Below are 17,719 nucleotides of genomic sequence, written 5' to 3' on the forward strand. Positions count from 1 at the left end.
CACATAATGAGACCATCATTTACCAATTAACCTAAATTTTACTGTGCGGAGTATGGAACTCAATGTTTCTGAATGTGGTGATAAATGACTCCTCAGCGGCATAGAGAAGTTACTTATATTAGAAGTCTATAGAACATGGGTCCTCCTAAAATAAAGACATTTGGAATATAATATAACTCATATGGGTTTTTTTTGTCTCCCTCTAGATAAACATTGTAGGATATTACGTTGATCTACATGGACAGATCCTCCAACCTTCACATGTCCCATACATTGTAAACTGAAGATCTGATTTGGTTTAACTTTTTATTGAAACGTGAACTGCCACAAAGTTGTAAATTACAATAAAGTAGCAGAGTAAAACAAGATGACCATCAGAAGAGGGAAAATGTTTAGTTTGCAGCAACGGTGCTGGAGATCCAGGAGTTGTAGTTGCAGACCTTGGTGTAGACACCAGGATAGTCCCTGAGGGCACAGCCATATCCCCAGGAGACAATACCCTGGAGCTGTCCATTGCAGACCACGGGTCCACCAGAGTCACCCTGAGAAGGTACAAAGTGAAATTTTTATATTTTTATAGAATTACAGAAGTAATAAAGATCATATATCGATATTCTAAGAAATGAGAACAGAGACACATTCATGGATACGCCTACCATGGATAAGTTCGTTTGAAGATATGGTGGTACAGACCTTTTGATGACTTTCCTGGTAAAGTGGCCGCATGCACTAGATAGAATAATACTCATGCGTCCAACAACTAATCCTTTTGACCAAACATGTATGTGCTCGTAATGGAGAGATGGGAATAAGCCTTTACCAGAAACCTTGGTTTGGCCATTTATCTCCTCGGAGAACATAGAATCGGGAATATTAAATCTATGTGCTAGAGATCTGTTGTCATGGGCAGGTTGGACATCCCATACAGAATAGATTTTGCTGGTCTGTCCAAAAATATTGAATTCAGCTAATATACATCTAAAGTATAGGATCACCATAATAGCCTGATCCTTTACTCAAAGATCTGAAAATTATGGGATTAAAAAAGTCACATTACCTGGCAGGAATCTTTGCCTCCTTCCAAGTATCCAACACAGATCATGTTGCCGGTGATCTCTCCGGGGTAGGCGTTGCTACACTGGGAAGCAGTAAGGACGGGGGCATCCACACACTGGAGAAGGTTGGGCATGTTGGCTACAAGTAAATTAATAAATATTAAAATATTGTATGTAGAGACTAGAGATGAGCGTTGTTCTACTCGAACTGTTCGCCAATCTCAAATTCGAGCTGTTTTGGGCGGTGTTCGAGCCGGTCGGCGAACACGAACAATTTGAGAAAAATTCGGCTGTTCGAGGTTATGTTCGATAACTGTTCGTGCACCAAAATCATAACTGGATTTTTTCTCAGTAATGATGAAAATTAATGTTAATACGCAGTTTGAGTGTACAGCGGGGCGGGGGGAGGGGCAGGGGATGGATCTCTGCAGGAACAATGAAGATCTCCATTTTTTTTTCTCTTTCCCGCATTTGCAGTGGGGAGGTGCAATCTGTCAGCCTATCAGCAGCGCACACACGGAGCGAAGTGCTTTTTTTCACACAAGCAAGGGCATGTGTGATTGGCAGTGTATGTCACATGTCCTTGCCCTATAAGACCAAGCCATTTTCCCCGTCGCCACCATTTTCTCACTGCTGCAGCTGCGTGTTAGACGGCACCGCTGTTGCTGTGTGCGCTATACCTTGTTAATTTCAAGCCAATTTTCGCACAAATATACAGATAGCTTGGGAGTAGGGAATAGTTGTGATTGCAGTCCTTTTAAGGACTAGGTTACAGCATTTCCTACGACTTTTATCAGGCAGGTCTGTGCTCTTAAATAGATAGATTGTGGGAGTAAAGACTAATTGTAATTGGAGTCCTTTTCAGGACTAGGTTACATCAGTTCCTATCAGTTTTTGCCAGGCAGGTCTGTGCCAGTGCTGTGCAAGTTTTTTTCACAGCATTTGGCTGAATCTAGCAAAGCTAATCCTTTTTGGCCTATTGCAGAGTGTGTTAGTCAGTGGAGTAGCCTATCTGTGTTGCAAGATATACCACCTGTGTATAGAATACCAATTTTTTTACTGCACCTAGTGAAGTAAAATCTTTTGGGCATAGCATCATTCTATTAGTCCATCTATACTGACCTCCATCAGGTTGCAAACTGAATATAATTTTTTTCTGCATCTAGCTCTGAAAAAATATTTGGGCTTCTAGCAGTGTGTGGGACTTGGTCTATTAGTCCATCTATACTGACCTCCATCAGGTTGCAAATTAAAAATATTTTTTTTCTTCATTTAGCTCTGAAAAAATATTTGGGCTTCTAGCAGTGTGTGGGACTTGTTCTATTAGTCCTTCTATACTGACGTCCAGCAGGTTGCAAATTGAATATAATTTTTTTCTGCATCTAGCTCTGAAAAAATATTTGGGCTTCTAGCGGTGTGTGGGACTTGGTCTATTAGTCCATCTATACTGACCTCCATCAGGTTGCAAATTAAAAATAATTTTTTTCTGCATCTAGCTCTGAAAAAATATTTGGGCTTCTAGCAGTGTGTGGGACTTGGTCTATTAGTCCATCTATACTGACCTCCATCAGGTTGCAAATTAAAAATAATTTTTTTCTTCATTTATCTCTGAAAAAATATTTGGGCTTCTAGCAGCGTGTGGGACTTGTTCTATTAGTCCATCTATACTGACCTCCATCAGGTTGCAAATTAAAAATAATTTTTTTCTGCATCTAGCTCTGAAAAAATATTTGGGCTTCTAGCAGTGTGTGGGACTTGGTCTATTAGTCCATCTATACTGACCTCCATCAGGTTGCAAATTGAATAAAAAAAATTTCTGCATCTAGCTCTGAAAAAATATTTGGGCTTCTAGCGGTGTGTGGGACTTGGTCTATTAGTCCATCTATACTGACCTCCATCAGGTTGCAAATTAAAAATAATTTTTTTCTGCATCTAGCTCTGAAAAAATATTTGGGCTTCTAGCAGTGTGTGGGACTTGGTCTATTAGTCCATCTATACTGACCTCCATCAGGTTGCAAATTAAAAATAATTTTTTTCTTCATTTAGCTCTGAAAAAATATTTGGGCTTCTAGCAGTGTGTGGGACTTGTTCTATTAGTCCTTCTATACTGACGTCCAGCAGGTTGCAAATTGAATATAATTTTTTTCTGCATCTAGCTCTGAAAAAATATTTGGGCTTCTAGCGGTGTGTGGGACTTGGTCTATTAGTCCATCTATACTGACCTCCATCAGGTTGCAAATTAAAAATAATTTTTTTCTGCATCTAACCCAGCCAATAGTTTTGGCCTAATACCACAGTTTGGCCACTCAGCTCTGCTCGGTTACCATCCATTGTTTTTTTGTGCAAACAACTCCAGAGTTGTGAATTAGTTAACCACCAAAATGAGTGGAAAAAGGCCTGCTGCTGGTGGAAAGGGGAATAGGCGTGTTGGGAAGGGGAAAAAAGGTTGTGTCCGTGGGGTAGGTGCAGAAGAAAGACCATCTTCCAGCCAAACTAAAATGTCTACTTCTTTTAGCGGACAATGTGATAAGATCCCTTTCTTACGGCCATGCCAATCGCTACAAATTCCAGATGAGGCACAAAAACAGCAGGTGCTTCAACGGATATCAAGTGCTCCTTTAAGTGGGCTCTCCTCCACATCAACTTCAACATCACAAATACTCCAGTCCTCAAAGGTGTCACCCAAATCGCACTTGCTTCCTCACAGCTCCCAAATCTCCAGCTGCCCGTCTGAGTATGAGGTAGAACAGATGGTTGAGTCTGCAGAGCTGTTTACTCATACTATAGCCTGGGAATCAGAGGTCGACTCCAGCGCTTCTGTGAATCCAGACGAGGAAATGATCTGCACTGATGCCCAGAATCTTTATGAGTCGGATCCAGGACCAGACGCAGAAGGTTCTGACCATAATGTAGACCCTCATTCCCAAACTGTAACTCCTGTTGGTGGAGACAATGAGGAAGACGATGATAAGACTCAAATACCTGATTGGAGCGACAACTTTAGTTTTTTGTCAGGGCAGGAACAGGTTGGCTCTGAGGACGACGGGTGTGATAACGCACAGGGTGATGATGATGAGGTCGGAGATCCCACTTACTGTCAACCCACAGTCAGCCAAGAGATGAGGTCAGCAGAGGAGGTGGAGGAAGATGCTAGTGACGATGAGGTCAGGTTGCGCCTTCCTGGACAGAGACGTAGTACTGGAAGCACGTCAACAACTGCATCCTCAAACACAACTCTGCCTCTCACCACAAGTCGTGGTGGCTCTTCAGGTCGCATGGGTGCTAAGCCTTGCATAGCCTGGGCATTTTTTCAGATCGATAAAGATGACCCAACTCGTGTTATCTGTAACATTTGTCAGCAAAAGCTAAGTAGAGGCCAAAAAATACATAGTTTGAGTACTTCATGCATGAACCGGCACATGGACATGAAGCATAAGTTGCAGTGGGAAGCTCAGTGTGCTACAATGCGGTCTAGCCGGCCGGGCCAACCACCGTCTGCCATATCTTGTGCATCCGCGGCCTCTTCATCCTCTGTGACTGGGGGGACAGCAGTCACACCTGTTTTGGGGCGCAGACCTGCCACCTCTTTACCCGCAACAGCCAGCGTGATTGGCAGGTCATCATTTTCTTTGGAGGTGGTAACACCAGCTGGTCTTGAGCGCTGTCCGACATCGATAGCACCACCTTTGGATCAAGGCAACCTAACATGTCCGCCTGCATCTTCCTCACAGACCGGCAGTTTGCCGGGGACACCCTTATCAACCCCGTCTAAGCACAATAGCCAGCCCTCGGTCCCTCAGATGTGGACAAGTAAAAGACCATTTCCTCCTAGCCATGAGAAAGCTAAGAGGTTGAATTTCACCATCTGCAAGCTCTTGGCTACAGAAATGCTGCCTTTCCGCCTGGTGGACACAGAGGATTTTCGAGACCTTATGTCCGTCGCAGTGCCCCACTACCAGATGCCCAGTCGGCACTACTTCTCAAAGAAAGGTGTGCCTGCGCTCCACCAGCATGTCGCACACAACATCACCGCTTCTTTGAGAAACTCTGTGTGTGACAGGGTGCATTTCACCACAGACACTTGGACGAGTAGGTATGGACAGGGGCGTTACATGTCGCTGACTGGGCACTGGGTAACTATGGTGACAGCAGGACAAGGGGCTGCTGTCCAAGTCTTGCCGTCCCCACGAGTTGTGCGTCAATCCTCTTTATGTCATTTTTCCTCCACTGCTTCTGCCTCCTCAACCTCCTCTCGGTCTTCCACCTGCACCCAAAGCCTGTCTGGTCATGCCACAAGCTTTCTAACTGCGCAGAAGGGATCCTGCACACCTCCTTACTATGCTGGCAGTAGGGCTCAATGTCATCAGGCGGTTTTTACATTGAAATGTCTGGGAAATGTGAGTCACACAGCTGAGGAGTTGTGGTCAGCTCTGGAGAACCAATTTCATGAATGGTTGTCTCCACTGCACCTGAAACCAGGGAAGGCCGTGTGCGACAATGCTGCAAACCTGGGTGCGGCCCTTCGCCGGGGCAATGTCACACACGTGCCTTGTATGGCTCACGTGTTGAACCTGGTTGTCCAGCAATTTTTAGCCCACTATCCCAGACTAGATGGCCTTCTGCAGAGGGCACGGTCGCTGTGTGCTCACTTCCGCCGTTCGCATCCCGCAGCTCAGCGACTTACATCTCTACAGAAGTCGTTGGGCCTGCCACTTCACCGGCTAAAATGCGATGTGCCTACCCGGTGGAATTCAACTCTGCACATGTTGCAGCGACTGTGGCAGCACCGACAAGCCCTGGTGCAATACGTTCTGACGTATAGCCTGGGCCAACGAGATTCAGAGGTGGGGCAAATCACGCTGGAGGAGTGGTCTCAGATCAGGGACCTATGCACCCTTCTGCACAGTTTTGAAATGGCGACGAAGATGTTTAGTGCTGACGATGCCATTATCAGCATGACTATTCCGGTGATTTACATGCTGGAGCACATGTTAAACAGAATTCGGAGTCAGGTGGTGGCACAAGAGGAGGTGGAGGAAGTAGAGGAGGAGGAGTTGTATGCGGAAGGGCTAACATCTGCAAGGTCCAGACGGTCGGCAGCACCAGGGCGGCAGGCATGTGAGGGTGGGGGAGATGATTTTACCAGGGCGCATGGTAGCAGCCAAACTAGTGAGGAAGGTGCAGGAGCCCAGGAAGAAGTGGAGGACGAACTGATGGAAGACTCATCAGATGAGGGAGACCTTGATCACATTTCTGTTGTGCGAGGTTGGGGGGAGAGGACAGAGGAAGGAAGCATGATTGTTACCTCGCCACCAACACAACAGGGACTTGGTGCTCCTGGATGCGCAACACACATGAGTGCCTTCTTGCTGCACTACCTGCAACATGACCCTCGAATTGTGAGAATTAGAAATAATCCTGACTACTGGGTTGCCACACTGTTAGATCCCCGGTACAAAAGTAAATTTGCAGAAATTATTCCTGCCATAGAAAGGGATGCACGCATGCAGGAGTATCAGCAGAGACTGTTGCAGAATCTTACATGTGCTTTTCCACAAAATACCAGTGGTGCACGTAGTGAATCTCACAGTTCCAACTTGCCAACTGTGGGACCGTCAAGTGTTCAGCACTCAAACCGTACCAGAACCACAGTATCTCCTGGTAACATCAATTTTGCGGAATCATTTCACCACTTTTTTAGCCCATCCTTTGCAAGGCCACAGGAGACAAGAAGTCTGACACATAGTCAACGCCTAGAGACGATGGTACAGGAGTATCTCCAAGTAAACATTGAAGCCACGACTGTGTCACTGGACCCTTGCTCTTTTTGGGCTTCCAATCTGGATAAATGGCCGGAGCTAGCCACTTACGCCTTGGAGATCTTGTCATGCCCCGCAGCCAGCGTTCTGTCTGAACGTGTGTTCAGCGCTGCTGGTGGTGTGCTGACAGATAAGCGCACGCGGCTCTCCACTGATAATGTAGACAGACTCACGTTCATAAAGATGAACAAATCATGGATCCGAAACGACTTTTCTACCCCTGTGTCATCCTGGGGAGAGTAAAAGCTTGATGATTGGTTAAAATCACCCTACCAACCGTTTTAAGCTTTCAAATTACTAATCATGTTTATCTGTATCTTGACTGGAAAATAATTTGGGCTTTGTAGCAGTGTGCAGCACTGATCCTATTAGGCCATCTATAATAAGCTTCACCAGATTTAAAATTAAAAATAATTTTTAGCTGCATCTAGCCCGGAAAATAATTTTGGGGCTCCGAGATGCGCAAGACACATAAGTGCCTTCTTGCTGCACTACCTGCAGCATGACCCTCATATTGTCAGAATTCGAAGTAATCATGACTACTGGGTTGCCACACTCTTAGATCCCCCAAACTTTTCGATCAACCTTTTCATTTTAATAAAGACCAAAAAAACGGTCATTTTTGAAATTATAAGCATTAGCAGGTTGTTAGAAACTGAAATCAAACAGTTTTCAACTCAAAACTTTATTCTAGGTGATGTTACATTTTCACATAGGACCCCTTGTTCGAAAGGAGCTTCTGAACTCTCTCGTCCATTGAATTTGTCAGGTTTTGGATGGTTTCTGCTTCAATTGTTTTGCATGAGGACAGAATACCCTCCCAGAGCTGTTGCTTAGATATGAACTGCCTCCCGCCATCATAGACACTCCTTTTAATGATGCTCCAAAGGTTCTGAATGGGGTAGAGGTCAGGGGAGCATGGGGGTCACACCATAAGTTTGTCCCCTTTTATGCCCATATCAGCCAGAGATGCAGATGTTTTATGTGCAGCATGAGATGGTGCATTATCATGCAGAAAAATGATCTTGCTGTGAAATACACGGTTCTTCTTCTTGAACCATGGCAGGAAGTGCTGTTTGAGAAAATCCACATACATTATGGAGTTCATCTTTAGCGCCTTCAGGGATCCTAAAGGGGCCGACAATCTCTCTCCCCATGATTCCAGCCCAAAACATTACTCCACCTCCTCCTTGTTGGCGCTGTAGCCGTGTTTGCGTGGGGTGTCCATCAACCAGCCATCCTCCACTCCATTCATCTGGACCATCGAGCGCTGCACGGCACTCATCCGTGAACAAAACAGTTTTGAAATCAGTCTTCATGTAATGTTTGGCCCACTGGAGTTGTTTCTGCTTGTGTGAAGTGGATAGAGGAGGTCGACAGGATGGCATATGCACAGCTGCAAACCTCTGAAGGACCCTGCATCTTGTTGTTCGGGGGACGTTGGAGGCACAAGCAGCTTCAAAAACTTGTCTGCTGCTATGACAAGGCTTTTTTGCCGCTGCTGTTTCAACCTGACGTAATTGCCTGTAGGAAAGAGTCCTCAATTTGCCCTTATCAGCACGCACACGTGTGTACTGTGAATCAGCTACATACTTCTTGATTGCCAAGACACTTCATCCTGATCATCGCACAATGTTGATTGTAGTCATGCCTTGACCTAAACACTCCACAATTTGTTGCTTCTCAGCAGCCGACACATCCTTTTTCTTTCCCATTTTGGCAGAAAATGTAGGCTGCTTAATAATGTGAGAGAGCCTTCTTAAGTAGTCTTGCCTTTCATTGGACACACCTGCCAAACTAATTAGCACAGGTGTCTGCAATTGCTTACAGTGATATAAAGAGCCCTGACACACATCACCATCAATGAGTTTAACTGACAAACAAACAAATTCTTCCCTTATCACTCCTAAACACTTTTTGCATAATAATTTGGAACGCGGTGTACATGTGCTTTTCCACAAAACACCAGTGGTTCACGTAGTGAATCTTACAGTTCTAACTTGCCAACCGTGGTCTGTATGGAATTGTTCAATAAAGGGCCCAAAATTAAGATAACATAGATGGGAGAGGTCTCTATGAATAGGAATTCCTAAGTATTTGATACCCTGTGAGGGCCAGGCAAAGGGAAAGTTGGACTGGATGGAATCCTATATGGATTTAGGGAGGGAGACATCGAGGGCCTCAGACTTCGCTGCATTGATTTTAAAATTTTACCATGTAACAAAGTGATCTATTTCAGCCATAACAGCAGGGATGGATATATGTGATTGAGTGATATATACTAGGACATCATCAGCAAATAGAGAGCACTTGTACTCGGTGCCTCCCACCTCAATCCACCTAATATTGGGGTTATGGCGAATTGATGAGAGCAGGTGCTCCGTCACTAGGATGTATAAGAGAGGGGACAGAGGACATCCCTGCCTTGTCCCATTGGTGATTGTGAAAGGTGATGAAAATGTTCTGACGCACCCCCTGGGCCTTGGGACACCCGGAGCCGGACCCTTTTTGGTGGATGCTGGTGGTTGTAGTCTTCGTGGCGGCGATCCGGTTCCGTGGCTCAGGGCGGTCAAACCAGTGGCGGAACTATTTATGTGGTTTTGATGTTTAAATGTCCGACTACGCCACCCGTGGATTGCGGTCAGAGTGAACCGCCGCTACAGGGCAGACCGCTAAGGCTGGTGTTGTGGGTGCAGCAGAGCGTAGCATAACTCCCCACGGGAGGAGTATAGCCTCAGGGCAGTGTATGCGGAGGATGGGGGTGATGGTGCAGGGCAGCAGCAGTAACGACACGGAGTCAGTGATGCAGTTCAGGGCCTTTACTCACAGTTCTTATTATCCAGACCACGTCTGCAGGTAACGGCTGCCCACGTCGTACTGTGCTCACCAGGTGAGGGGCTCAGACAACTCCCAGATAACTTTGGAGCGCTTCACAGGACCCCCTTTGTGCGTCCTTTGTCTGGCCTTTCTTACCAACACTTCTGTCCGGCTGCCTCGGGCCTCCTCTTGGTAAACTTGGCGCCAGTTTCCCTGACCCTATGTGGTGCCTTCCTAGCGGGTGGAGCAAGGGGCTGCGCCACATAAAATGTCAGAGCCTCCGGTTTCTAGCTGAGGGTCGTTTCCTGCCTCCACTAGTTCGGGGACCGGTCTCCCCCTTTGGCCTGACCCCTCCACGCAGGTGGATTCGGGCGTGCGGTGGCGACTCGCCCGTCCGCACCCCTGGGATCCCTTCATTCCTCGTTCCTGGAGCCTTCTCCGCTCCTCTTCCTTCCTTCTCCCTCTTGCAGGCCTGGGCCTCTGTTACTAGGCCCGCCTCCGGAGCAGAGCTCATGCAGAGCCCCTGCTCCCTGCCACTTCTGCTCAGACTTCTCTGCACTGAACTAAGATGGTGCCCACCTTTTATACTCCCTTCTCAATGCACCCAGGAACTGCTTCCTCCCTGCTCCTGCACTGCAGGGTTCCCCTTCCTCAGTGTTCCCTCCCCCCACTCCAGCCAGGGACAGGGACTGTCGTGCCCATCTCAGGGGCATATTGGTCGCCCTGCCCCACGGCAATGTGGTGTAATGCATGCAGGTGTCGGGTCCTGATCCACACTCCATCCTTATCTGAGAGTGAGATATCACACCTCTGGGTGAGGTGCAATACGTCTGTAGCAACCGAGCCCTCGGTGCTACAGTTCCATTTATCTTCAGCCTAGGTGACGTATTGTGATATAGGGCCGTGATTTTGGCTATAAAAGGGTCCCCTAGACCCCTACCCCAAGCTTTTTAAGAGAATCATATATGGCGTGCCAGGAGACTCTATGGAATGCTTTCTCAGCATCCAACGAGAGTATCTACTTACAAATTTTTAACTGCATCTAGCCCAGGAAATACTTTGTGCCTAGTAGCAGTGTCTGCTAGTCAGCGGATTATCCCGGCTGTTAAGCAAGCTACACCACCTGTAGTTTGGACACTTAATTTTTTCAAAGGAAATGCTTCGGGACCACGGGATACTTAGTGAAGAGCATCAGGAGGCACCCCAAGGCATAGGGGCTGGGACTGGCACTAGGATGCCTTGCGGTGGACAGCCGAGCTCGATCCTTATAAAAGCTTTTTAACTGCAGCAGCTTTAGTGGACGCTACTGGAGCTGGAATTACGCGGCTGCTGGCATGAGACTTGCCCTCCAATAGATCCTTGTAAATGGATTTAAAGTGTATTCATTCAAATTAGAGGGACAATTTAAATTAAAAAGCTTAGAGCTGCCTCCACCACAGGGGGGCTCTCTCGACCCACCAGCGGACAGGCACCAGTATTGGGAGAGGGGGGCTGGCCGTCAGGGTTCACCGCGGCTCTGGCACAAACCCGGCGACACGGAGGTGGCACGGGCAGGAGCGGACTGGCCGTCTCGGCTTCTCACTTTTTGGATTTTAGAAGGGCATGACATGCCTATATCTGTGTCTCCCCCTCCTTTTACTCCTCCACCTCTTTTCTTTTCGCATGACTATATGTACTTGTCACTTTTCCATGTGTTAGTTGTGTCTTCTGAGCAGTTTGTCAGCTTTTGGACACCTTTGAAGGTGTTTTCTATGTGTTTCTATGTGTTTTTGTTTGCCTGCCATTGGTTTTAACGGTGTTCGAAGGTGTTCGACGAACAGTTCGACGAACAGTTCGGCGAACACACGGGTGTTCGACGAACCGAACCGAACTCGAACACTACGGGGGTGGCTCAACACTAGTAGAGACCCCGAATGTATCCAGATAGAAAGGAAAGATCATCTTGCAGTTTAATATTAAAGCTTGGTGCTCCCTGTTACGAGAAGATTTCTCCCCAACCATAAAGTTTTCAAAGTCAAAGGTAATTAGTATTTTTGTTAATAATGTTTCTAGTTGTGCACAGCGCTCCACCTAAGCTGGGAAAGATCTAGAAAAAAATGTTAGAATTGGAGCATCAAATGATCTATCTAAAATACATTGTAAAAAATTTTTATATACATTCCCTTTCTACAATTTCCACAATGGTTAATCATCGGAGGTCGCATCCAAGAAAATTATGGTTATGGGTAATCAGGTATATATGGCGGTCAGTGCTGACCGTCCTGGTTGTTACCACTGGATTTATAAGAAAAAAGTATTCTGACAAAAATGATGGACACTATTATAGTCAATGGAGTCTGTGGAGCACCATGAAAATAATCTTATTACATAATAAAGCACATGGTGGTAAAACTGATGGCTGTTATCTTCTAGACTTCTACAGAAGAAAGCCAACACTCACAACAGTTTTTCTCAGTTGGACTCTTCACGCTCAATGAATTCAATGTTTTTGGATAAAACATTCATGTTATATAAAATTGTAAGGAAAAGTGGATAATTTATATTTACTGTTTCGTTAAAAAAAAATTAAGCCGCGAAGCCAAAGCTTCTTTCTAAAATTGTTGTGACTATTTTTAGGCAATTATTTTTTGAATTAATTAAAATTTCTTAGATATGAGACGGATCCTTGTTCTGTATGATGCACCTTGAAATATTTCTTTTGGATTCTTTTGTAGAAAATAGAATTAAAGAAAAAAATCTGCAATCATAGAATAAAAACAGATCAAAATAAAATAATTGCTATCTGAATTGTATTATTTAAAAAAAAATATATATATATGGAAACATTCTATTAAACTCCACTCAAAGTTTCCACCCGTGAACAGAGTCTACCACTTAACAAACTGCAAATTGAGTCAGCAGCTCCTACGCATTTTTACCTTCCGCTACAATAATAATACTACATTACTATCAAATACTTTGTTTTCTTTGTGACTTACTTCCACTGCTGAGGGTGTTGCCCCATCCGGAGATCAGGCAGCTGGTGCCGGCAGCAGGGCAGCCACTGGGCAGACCAATAGGCTGGACGTAGGAGTTGACGGAAGCGGCAGAGGCCAGCTTGATCATCATAATGTCATTGTCCAGGGTCCAGGAGCTGTAGCTGGCATGTCTGATGACTCTGGCGGAGTTGATGAACTGCTCGGTACCTTCACTGACAGCGATGTTGTGCTCTCCCAGTCTGACCTGTACGCTCCTGCAGAAAAAAAAATAAATTATATTCTATTTTATTAAATAAATATTGATAAGTTAATCAAGAATGTAAAACTGATGAAATACCATATACTAGGAATTCCTATATGACAGAACGCAATAGCATAAATTACAATGAAGCTGATGCCACACTTGCTCATTCTAGAGGCTCGCTCCCATCAAAGTCACAGTCTCTTCCCATCATTTTAACTCAACACTATATGTGCTCTGCTCAAAATGACGCCTTATTAAAGGGATGGTGACAATACCACAATTGCTTTTTACTGCTCAACCATAAAAAATAGTAAAAAGATCAAAAGTCATTGGCTTCAATGATTCAGTTTTGTTCAGAATTCTGGTAACTTACGACTTGTAGCAGTGAGCGGCGGAGATCACCCACAGGCTGTTGATCAGGGATCCACCACAGAAGTGGTAGCCGGAGTACAGGGACACCTGCCAGGGGACGGAGTTCTTGCCGCAGGTGTAACCTCCTACAATCTTATCATCATCCTCAAAAGCAGCTGAGAATAATACAATAAATCAAGTTATATCATATGTAAATTGGTTTTCCATAATTGTAGCATATTAAAAAAGTTACAATTATGACTTAAGAAACAATAGAAACATTTTTATGAAAATTAACAATGAACTTCGGAAGGAAGCACCGGACTCACCAGCTGCTCCAAGGAGCACGCAGATCAGGAGGAGTTTCATGATGCAGCCAGAATGAGTATGGAGCATAAACCACAGATATTTATACCCAAAATGTTATCACCCCTCTAACCCCTCCTCACCCAAGAGAAAGTTAATCAGTATCTGCATAACCTAAAATATACATATAATCTATGGATGAAGGTCACTCTGTTGGGAATGTTCTTCAGACCTCCTCAGTAGATACAACCTTCGGTGATAATTTTCCATCCTGGAATTGAAATGGGCATATGCTATGCTGCTTGTCTTAGGTTGTGTTACTACAACTGATACATGTAGGTGCATGATTACAGCAGGTGCACATGGGACTGGCTGCAGCTGTCGCATCACCAGCAGCATAGATCTAGAGACTTTGCTCTTTAGCTAAATCCAGACATTTTGGTCTTCATTTTCTGTTGAATTCTGAAAGTCATAAAGCCTATTTTTATAGGGACATCAGACGGCCCTTACTATTCTTAAAAGGCCAGCAGTCGGCCTTCGCTATTGTTAGAGAGCCATCAGCCGGCTATGCTTTCTTGTTCCCATTATTAACAAGTGGGTCTCCTATACTGTTATTGCGTATCCAGTGACTGCAAGGGCTGCCAAAAATTTGGACGCAACCCAGTACCCCTTTGAAGAGACATAGAGGAGGGTCTCAGTAAAAAATATGTTCCCATTATAAAGGAGCGGGTCTCCTATAGTGGTAATGCACATGCTGTGACTGCAAGGGCTGCCAAAATTTGGGAAAAACCCCACTAAGTATTTAAAAAAACATAGAGCAGGGCCACAGTAACGACAAATTCCATTTAGAAAGGAGAGAGTCTGCTATACAGTTATAGGGTATGCAGTGAGTCCAACAGCTGACCAATTTTAGGAAAAACCCAACTAAGAATTTAAAGACACATAGAGCAGGGTCACAGTAACAAGGTACGACATGTTCCCATTAGAAAGGAGAGGGTCTGCTATACAGTTATAGGGTATGCAGTGACTCCAACGGCTGACCAATTTTAGGAAAACCCCCACTAAGAATTTAAAGACACACTGAGCAGGGCCACAGTAACAAGGTCCGACATGTTTCCATTAGAAAGGAGAGAGTCTGCTATACAGTTATAGGGCATGCAGTGAGTCCAATGGCTGACCAATTTTAGGAAAAACCCCACTAAGAATTTAAAGACACATAGAGCAGGGCCACAGTAATGACAAATTCCCATTAGAAAGGAGAGAGTCTCCCATAGTGTTGGCCTATGCAGTGAATGCAAGGGCTGCCAAAAATTTGGAGGCACTTCAATGCCCATTGAAAGAGACGTGGAGGAGGGCCTCATAAAAAAAATGTTACCATTAGAAAGGAGCGGGCCTCCTATACTTGTAATGCCCATGCACTAAGTGTATGGGCTGACAAACATTTACCCCTGGGGCGGTATACATGAACATACTGTATAAATTTTTTTTTACGAGCGTCATAAACACCCTTTAAAAAAATTATGTGGGTGTTGCATCACGGACCACGGTCACCCTGGTGATATGGTGGTGGAGGATGAGGAGAATGAGGAGGACAAGAGCAAATAGCCAAAATCAGGAAACGTATACCCATGTGTGGGTTTGAAAAGGTGCATGGGAATACACCTCCCAAGAAAAGACACTGGATTTGAGTTTGTTATGCTGCTATCATTCGGTGGTGTTGAGAAGTCTGGCCCAATCCAGCCCTTGTTCATTTTTATAAGAGTCAGCCTGTCAGCATTTTTAGTTGACAGGCGGATGCGTTTATCAGTTATAATTCTTCCAGCGGGACTAAAAACCCGCTTTGATAAAACGCTGGCGGCAGGGCAGGCCAGCACCTCCAAGGCATAGAGAACCAGTTCATTGCACGTATCCAGCTTGGATACCCAATAATTATAAGGCACAGCGGAATCACGGAGGACATTGGTACGGTCGGCAAGGTACTTCCTCACCATCTTCCCAAACTTTGCACTCCTTGTGAGAGTACCCCGCGCCTCAGGGCCTGTGCGATGGGAGGGTCTGATAAAACACTTCCAGAACTTTGACAGTGTTCCCCTGCCTCTGCTGGATTGAAGTTGTGTCTCTCTTGCCTGTACTCCTTGGTTGTCCAACAAAGTGTGCCCTCTGCGGCCAGCGTTTTCAGATGGGAATTTTTTTAATAGTTCCGCAGCAAGGGCCTTCTGGTACAGCCTCATTTTTGTAGACCTGTCCGCCTCGGAATAAGAGATATAAAGTTCTCCTTGTAGCGTGGGTCTAAAAGTGTCACCAACAAGTTATGACTGTCACCCAAAATTTTGAGAACGCGAGGGTCATGGGAAAGGCAGCGTAACATAAACTCAACCATGTGTGCCAGACTACTAACAGGTAAGACTTCCGTGTCCTTACCAAGAGGATGACTGACCATTCTCTCCTCCTCCTCTCTGTCCTCTTGCCATCCATGCTGAACAGAGGATATGACAGCTGTGCAGGTAATACCGTCTATAGTGCATGAAACTAGCTCCTGTCCTTCCTCCTCCTCCTCCTCTTCCTCATTGTCACCTAATCCACGTTGGGATGAGATGAGGCTTGGCTGTGTGTAATCACACTGTATGGTTCCTTGCTCCATCTCATCATGCTCTGCCTGCAATGCATCCTCTTTGATTGTGAGCAGAGAGCGTTTCAGAAGACAGAGAAGCGGGATGGTGACGCTAATTATGGCGTCATTGCCGCTCACCATCTTTGTGGAGTCCTCAAAGTTTCAGAGGATGGTACATATGTCTGACATCCATGTCCACTCCTGAGGTCTTATTTGTGGAGTCTGAACCGAATACCGACGGCCTTGTTGATGCTGGTACTCAACAACTGCCCTCTTCTGATCACAAATCCTTCCCAACATCTGCAGTGTAGAGTTCTAACATGTGGGGACATCACACACCAGTCTGTGAGCCGTAAGCTGCAAACGCTGCTGAAACACAGCAAGGGCGGCGGAAGCTGTATCTGACTTTCTAAAATGGGCATACAGGTGGCGTACTTTAACAAGCAGATCCAGCAGCTCCGGATAGGATTTGAGAAATCGCTGAACCACGAGGTTAAGCACATTGGCCAGGCATGGTACGTGTGTGAGCTCGCCTCGCCTCAGAGCCGCCACCAGGTTCTGGCCGTTGTCACACACGACCATGCCTGGCTGTAGGTTCAGCAGTGTGAGCCACAGATCTGCCTGCTCTTTCAGAGCTGTCCACAACTCTTCAGCATTGTGCGGTTAGTCACCTAAGCATATTAGCTTCAGCACAGCCTGTTGCCGCTTGGCCGAGGCAGTGCTGCAGTGGCTGAGGAGGATGAGGTGCAGGAGCTGATTGACTTAGGGCCCGCAATCTTCGGCATTGGGAGGACGTGTTCCGTCCCATAGTCCGACTGGGTCCCGGCTTCCACTATGTTAACCCACTGTGCCGTCAGCGAGATGTACCATCCCTGCCCACAAGCACTTGTCCACGTGTCCGTGGTTAGGTGGACTTTCCCAGTAACTGCGTTGTTGAGGGCACGGCTAATGTTTTGGGACACATGCTTGTGTAATGCACGGCACACCGGGAGAAATAGCGTCGAATGGAGACCGAGTACCGAGGGACGGCAGCCGCCATCAGGTTGCAGAATGCTTCCGTCTCCACGAGCCTAGGACATGGCTGCAGACCCAGAGTTGTCATGATCACCAACAATCACGTGAAGGGGTCACTGATGGGCGGGGCTAATGCCGCGCTTCCGGCGCGGCGATGTTAAATGCCGCTGTCAGAGATTGACAGCGGCATTTAACATGTTAACAGCCGCGGGTGGATCGCGATTCCACCCACGGCTGTTGCGGGCACATGTCAGCTGTAATAATCAGCTGACATGTGCCCGGTCCAGTGCGGGCTCAGCGCCGGAGACTTCACTGAACCAGGGGTGATGGCCTGGGGCGTACTAATACGCCCTGGGCCAGCAAGGGGTTAAATACCTGGCCTGTAGGTAAGTAGTTTGCACAGCAAACTGCTGTGAATTGCTTTACTGACACACTAAAGGAAATTTTTAATGGAGGCCAGAAATGGCAGTATTTTCTGACAACGTATATGTGATCCGTGTGACGGAGAAAACACAGTTTTAAAT

General features: G+C 46.0%; 1 protein-coding gene across 1 annotated transcript; it reads right to left on the minus strand.

Annotated features, from left to right (window-relative positions):
• Positions 1 to 289: 289 nt before the first annotated feature.
• On the minus strand, positions 290 to 13,697 carry LOC141271183 (trypsin-like). Its single transcript, XM_073681279.1, has 5 exons — positions 13,594 to 13,697; positions 13,287 to 13,440; positions 12,670 to 12,923; positions 1,058 to 1,194; positions 290 to 542 (listed from the first exon to the last, which is right to left on the minus strand). Exons 1-5 carry the CDS (start codon positions 13,658 to 13,660, stop codon positions 393 to 395), a joined length of 762 nt encoding a protein of 253 aa, XP_073537380.1. The 5' UTR covers positions 13,661 to 13,697; the 3' UTR covers positions 290 to 392.
• Positions 13,698 to 17,719: the final 4,022 nt, after the last annotated feature.

The sequence above is a fragment of the Phyllobates terribilis genome, unplaced genomic scaffold (assembly GCF_046119375.1).
Source record: "Phyllobates terribilis strain yellow unplaced genomic scaffold, ASM4611937v1 Scaffold_5__5_contigs__length_657084704, whole genome shotgun sequence".
Classification (NCBI taxonomy): domain Eukaryota; kingdom Metazoa; phylum Chordata; class Amphibia; order Anura; family Dendrobatidae; genus Phyllobates; species Phyllobates terribilis.